General features: G+C 38.2%; 1 protein-coding gene and 1 long non-coding RNA gene across 8 annotated transcripts; one reads left to right on the forward strand and one right to left on the reverse strand.

The window, feature by feature from the left end:
- On the forward strand, window positions 1-928 carry LOC106752249. The gene is made up of 3 exons (XR_001375134.1): window positions 1-159; window positions 317-490; window positions 613-928. It is a non-coding gene; the product is annotated as an uncharacterized LOC106752249 (long non-coding RNA).
- Window positions 929-1,029: 101 nt separating this feature from the next.
- On the reverse strand, window positions 1,030-5,359 carry LOC106752248 (serine protease gd-like). Of its 7 annotated transcripts, XM_014633811.1 has the most exons (9): window positions 5,215-5,359; window positions 4,752-5,032; window positions 4,480-4,543; window positions 4,167-4,388; window positions 3,553-3,718; window positions 3,280-3,399; window positions 2,860-3,102; window positions 1,964-2,334; window positions 1,030-1,361 (listed from the first exon to the last, which is right to left on the reverse strand). In XM_014633811.1, the coding sequence occupies exons 2-9, from the start codon at window positions 4,784-4,786 to the stop codon at window positions 1,095-1,097; spliced, it is 1,488 nt and encodes a 495-aa protein (XP_014489297.1). In that variant the 5' UTR covers window positions 4,787-5,032; window positions 5,215-5,359; the 3' UTR covers window positions 1,030-1,094. The 7 variants fall into 7 exon arrangements, with proteins under 7 accessions (XP_014489297.1, XP_014489298.1, XP_014489296.1 ...); XM_014633812.1 differs by having other exon boundaries at window positions 4,200-4,388; window positions 4,752-5,359; XM_014633810.1 differs by having other exon boundaries at window positions 4,752-5,359.
- Window positions 5,360-6,269: the final 910 nt, after the last annotated feature.

The following is a 6,269-nucleotide window of genomic DNA, read 5'->3' on the forward strand; positions in this document are numbered from 1 at the left end:
TCCCAAGGCATGGTCGGTCAGCTCATGGCTCGGCATGCAGATGGGGTCACATTGGAGATAATCAAAGAGGAAAAGATCGCTGTGGAAACTTCGTTGAGATAAGCAATACAGTTGATCACGACCGCTTCGCTGGTCAGTCGCTGCAGGAAGAGCACAGAGGTGGGTGTCGGTATAAGCGATGTGTAATTTATCGAACAAAATGAATCTGCCCGCGACGTTAATGATAACTAAATTTGTTTCATTTATTCGTTCATTTCCTTTCAATTACTTTAATCAGAAATCTCGTCTTTAATATTTTCTTATGGTCCTGTCCCAGGTAAAGAGATTAAGTGCCTTGACGAAAATAAAGGACCACCAAACGTCCTGCAACGGAATAAATGAGCTCTTCCGATCCTTCCGGTTCTTAAGCTGATCCGCAGACCTGCAAGTATGTTTGGGCCTCGCGGGTACGCAGTGTCTGTTGCGTACATCCTCTTCTAGGACGTAACAGGTAATATACTCAGTATTCAAAATTTTAATAATATGTCGTTAGTTTAGCGGCACATTCGATCAGAATACTATGGCAGATCCGTAGCCATCTGTGTTCGCATTAATCTCGTGTTCTGTCGACAGCGCCTGCTGACAAAACTTGACAGCAAATTGACAGTAGAAACTAAACAAGATCTGCAATATGTTCCGTCCCAATAACCAAGTGTCAATCGCAAAATGTACGCGAGCATGCTGTTATTGCGTCATCTAGATCTGACGAGTGCACGTCGGCTCATCGTGCTTAATAAATTGTTCGAACACCATGCCAGCATTTTACATTTCAAAATGATAGCATCAGCGTGCGCTGTGTACTGCGACAACACTGAATATCATCTCCTATATGGTATAAAATAGCACGATAAAACATAAAACTGATCGCACGCATGACGTGCTGGCGCACTTAATTATTGAGGATGACACTATATGCGTCCGTACATCGCGCGATCATGATTCGTATAAGTCAGGAAGCATAGGTTTCTTTCAAGAATATAATATTTCTAGTATTTTCAAGTGTTTTATGTATGAATTTGTTAAATAACGTACATGTACAAAATATGATACGAAAGTTATGTAGAGGTGAGATGACTTTGAATCCAAGACATGTATTTGGCCAAGTCAATAAACACTATGTATTGTTCAGTATTGCAATTATTTCCATTGTATAATATTCTTGTAGCCATACCGCGTAATTCATAACGATCCGTGGTGAAATTGTGCAGCACCAAATTGCTTCCGCTATCGATGGGAAGTAAATTTTTGCCTTTCAAAACAGCGCAAAAAGTACGATTTGAAATAAAACTGGCAAAGCGGCGATCGCGCTGTTCACATTCTTCCTGCGCAATAATAATGTTGCAGTCGTTTACAAAATTTATTACAAATTATTTGAAGGAAATTTGTAGAATCCCTATGGAAACATCCATATGTGCAATCGACGTAGAATTGACGTGGGATCGACTTTATTGCGTCAAAAAGTGCAAAGATTACATTAGAACCAATGTCATTTTGGCACATGCATTTGCACTGTCAAACATTATCATTCTCTTCTAAATAAAATGTAGCCACATTCGATTCTAATTAGCTATAGATCCTTAGCTATAGTATTTGCGTTCTCTGTTATTTGATGCTTAAGAGCAATTAGAGAGATATAAAATTTGAAAGAAATTTGGGTCCCGAAATCTTACTTGTTAATTATGAATCTTGACAATATTTATCGATTAAAGAGATATACCTGCATGCATCACTCCAATCGAAAGTGTATAATGGTTCTAACAAATCTATCCTTTATGGATACACAGCAAAGCGTAGCAACAGGTAATAAGTATGACATTACGATCGAAAGTCAATCACTGGCAATTTGCAATCAATAGTTATGCGTCATCGTTAGAAATGAAGAGACACAATGGAGAAAAAACACTTTTGACGGGGATATTCTTACCTGGCTGACTATTGGTATTTCTTCAATTCGTGGCGTTTTCAGATTAACTTTCATATCGACGTCTTTGCCAAATCCCAATGAAAGTGCCGACTTATTGACCATATCTTGAAGATCAGATGAACCGGTCCATAAACAAATTGGTCTGATCGTAGGGCTGTATTCGACAGAAGTCCGTAGAACCACAATAGCCAGGTCGGAGTCACCACTCCACTGGTGCTTATAGTCGGGATGAGCCTTATAGCTCTCGAGCTCTCGAAATGTGCATCCCATATTTTTCCCATCGTGTTGCCAGTCGCGACCCAAATACGCTAACATTGCGCTAGGAGGTATATTCTGACTTCGTTCCTCAGAGTTTTTAAAACAATGCGCCACTACAAAAAAAAAGCGATTACATATTTTCTTCCGTGTACAATACTGTAGGGACAGGCGGGAGGAGTAAGAGGGATGTAGGATAAATAATGTTAATATGCATACATAAATATATATTACATGTAATTTGATGCCGTGTCATTTACTAAAAGAAATTTATAAGTTTAAAAATATCTGATTGGAACAATTGTGTCTAAAAGATTCGACAAACAGAGTTTATGAATACATATAATATTAATCATATAGTATTAATGTTTCAGGCCTGTATTAAAAGTTGGAACTTATATTCAAAATCGTTTCAAGTTCATCTTCAGATGTTTCGTAACCAATGAAATGGGCCGAGCAGCTTGTGAAGATAATTCAAGACGGTCTTTGATACGAGATCCGATTATTAATACGGATCTTAGAGGCATTCAGTTGTGGCGGTTTTTTTAAAACAAAATAAATGAATGTGAGAGGAGAGGTATGTTTTTAATAGGGTGTTAAGCATGTTGAGGCATATCTTCTTTTTAGTTTTTGCAACAAACCTGTTAAAATATGTTTGTGCGTCACCAGGGAGCCGAAACATTTAAAACGAAAGTCGTTTTCCACGAAAAAGAATGCCACCAGCCACGACCATTGTCCTGGCGATGTTTTCGTCGTCATGTCGAAATATATATTAGTTTCTCTTACATTAATATTGCGACCACATTCGTTATATTTTTCACTGGGTTGGGGTTGATGGGGTTGATGGGGTTGTTGTTGAAGTCGGGTGGAAAGTTGAGAAGCATCTGAATTTAAGTAAATATCAATTAATTTTGTAGTCTCGTCGGAGACGCCGACACTTTCAGCTGTCATAGGAAGCGGCGTAGTGAATTCTTCTTCCGATTCAGAAGGATGATGACTCAGTTGTGTCATCGGTTTCGTGACAATCGATTCCAACGTCTGCATTTCTGATATATTGTTACCTGTATAAGTTTGCGTGTCTTCCAGCCGAACATCAGAAGAGACATTCTGCATGGACGGTATTATCATTGGCGGAAATAAAGTATGCAGTAGAACGATGGAAGTAACGATATTTCCTAACGCTGGAAAGACAAATGCAAAGTTTAATTAATTAAACTACATGTTCATCAGAAGTATAAAGAAAATTTATTTTCTACCAGAACGACAATCTTATTGGGACATGTAGAAAATGTAAGTTTTTTTCTTGTCCTTTTCCCGAATGGTACCGTACTCACCACGAGGCCCCGTGCAATATACTTGATTGTTGAGCTTTATGCTAGTTAATATCGGAAGCGGTTGCCTCAAAGGAAAGTATATACGGTAAGTCAATGGTCCGCCTTGTTGTACTATTTTAATCGAATCGTCTATTGATCGAGTCAATTCCAGTTCACCAACATAATCCTGAAATGCAGCAACGATTAAACTGTATTAAAATAACAAGTTTAATCGAAAAATTGACAGTAAAAATTATACAGTGAGATTTTCTTCGATACTTAGCTATTGTCAGAATGTCATTGAGAATAATAAATATTATATTATATAACAAAAGGAGTGCATGGCATAACAGACATCGTATTGGTCTACTATGCTAGCGATCCTGGTAGAAGCCAAGATTTTTACACTCGTGTCTCCTCTCGGAAAGGAGCGACAACCTACTGAGAAGAGTATCTTTGCAAAGGGAACTTCTCTAAATAATATGCCATTCGGAACCGGCGTTAAACTGTGTGGTCCCATAAGTCTGTGTATAGTCTGTATGCGCGCACCATAGGCATGTGAGAGAGGTCACCACATCTGGATACAAGCAACAGGACTGAGAAGAGGTGACAATAGGAATGCGTGAAATGTTTACCGTGGGTAATGAAGTGGCGATGCTTAAACTCACTCTCAAGTGCAGCTCAACATTTTTTGGCGGAGATAGAATCTGAATTTGTCCGACTATTTCATTTATCGAGGGATCATATATATATGTAAAGTATTCAAGACACGCAGATTGCCCGGACACTTCCATCAGCATACGAGACAGCTGCAGCAGCAATGCCGTCACAACAGAAAACTTGTCCATTGTGAAACTCTGTTACAAAGATGAGATTTACGTTTTAAGGTATACATGATTTGCGTACCCAGAAAATATTTTGTACGTAGATACTCAGCAAATTATATACAAAGGTTGCTCGTGTAAGCGCAAAGCTCGCAAGCGGAACCTTTTTCCAGTGCGCCATCATGGAACTACCAAATGATTAGCAAAATTGGCGTGTTATTATAAAAACGTAATATATTTGTAGCATCAACGAGGTTTTAATAATCGCTACGTGTTTTATAATATTTTTATGATATTATAGTAATAAATATAATAATCATATAATATATTTGTGTAACATATTATGGTTATGTTATATTATTGCCAATTTGTTTAAAATGGAAAATTACAACTCACACATATGTTGCTTGCAACATCCACGTTATGTCCATATTACTTGTTGTATTCCGTTATATTGCGACAATGTAACTGTTATATGATATAATGTTTATTGGAAACACATCATCTCGGAAACAGAAACATTTGTAGCGCGAACTTATTACGTCGAACATTACCGTCCGCAATGTCATGATAACGTTGCTAGCACTATCGATATAGCTCGCCAAATATAACTTTGAGCTAAATTGCGATAACAGCGAGCACCCCGGGCACTCCTTTTATATTGTATTTTACGAAATCTAAATAAATGATTATTATTCGTTTCTTCTATAACATTAGTTTTGCTACACTCTTCCTCTAATATGTACTACTCTATTTTAACGGCGCGCTGATGATTCACATTCACTAGATCTTATCACAGCAATGATTATCTCGGGTGTTAAGCGTGCAGATTTTCGGAGATTCGATCCGACGAACTCACCAAAATTTTGCCGAAGCACCGTCTAATCAGTTCTCTGCTGAAACCCGTCGACACACCCACATTTATTTCATCGGAAATATATTCTACCGCAGCAGTGGGGTATTCCGCGATATATTCTTGAGACCGGTCGTATCGTCTGGCTCGTCTAGAAAGAACGTGTTGGATCTAAAAACTAGATAAGGTAATAATAAATGCGGGAGAAGTACGATATTACGGTGGAAGGGGGGAAGATTTCACAAACACGTTTAATGCAGGACGGACCGGTTTTGCTGCTGTTATGCGTGGATATGTTACGTCTTGCGAATTTCGCGCGCAACATAAAATGCTCTTTTCTTTTCGCGATAGAAACATTTGATGAACGGCACATTTGATCCGTGATAAAATCGGAAAAATTGAAGAAATAGTAGGGTTCAATCAATCCGACAGGAAACTGTATAAACGTTATCTTACCGTATTTATTGGAGGATATGTGTCCGAAGCAGACTCTCAGTTCTCTTGACGACGCTTCGCTGAACGTGTCCGTCGTGCCTCAAGGTTGAAACGATCGAAAGACTTTAGAATCGCGTAATTTAAAGAGAAAATCCAACTTAGGGTAGACTATGTAAGTTATATGATTAGCATAATTAATAAACTACTTTATTCAAAATGTCTTATTTTTAACTAAATTTGTTTCATTTATTCGTTCATTTTCTTTTAATTACTTCAATCAGAAATCTCGTCTTGAACATTTTCTTACGGTCCTGTTCCAGGTAAAGAGATTAAATTCCTTGATCTAAATAAAGGACCACCAAACGTTCTGCAACGGAATAAATGAGCTCTTCCGATCCTTCCGGTTCTTAAGCTAATACGCAGACCTGCAAGTATGTTTGGGCCGCGCGAGTACGCGGTGTCTGTTGCGTACATCCTCTTCTAGGATGTAACAGATAATATACTCAGTATTCAAAATATTATTGATATGCCGGCAGATTGGCGGTACAATCGATCAGAATACTATGGTACATTACTATGGTATTAGGTTGGTGCGTATGAAATGTCGCATTCTCTTTACATGCGGA

The sequence above is a fragment of the Dinoponera quadriceps genome, unplaced genomic scaffold, assembly GCF_001313825.1.
Source record: "Dinoponera quadriceps isolate SergipeBrazil2010 unplaced genomic scaffold, ASM131382v1 scaffold479, whole genome shotgun sequence".
Classification (NCBI taxonomy): Eukaryota; Metazoa; Arthropoda; class Insecta; order Hymenoptera; family Formicidae; genus Dinoponera; species Dinoponera quadriceps.

Bases quoted from the DNA above. Each gene is read 5' to 3' on its own strand.
- LOC106752248 (XM_014633811.1), bottom strand. From the start codon at position 4,786: ATGGACATAACGTGGATGTTGCAAGCAACATATGT. The intron at 3,400-3,552 runs GTGAGTACGGTA...TTGTCTTTCCAG, and splicing joins ATATTGCACGGGGCCTCGTG to CGTTAGGAAATATCGTTACT. The intron at 2,335-2,859 runs GTTTGTTGCAAA...TTTTTTTTGTAG, and splicing joins GCACAAACATATTTTAACAG to TGGCGCATTGTTTTAAAAAC.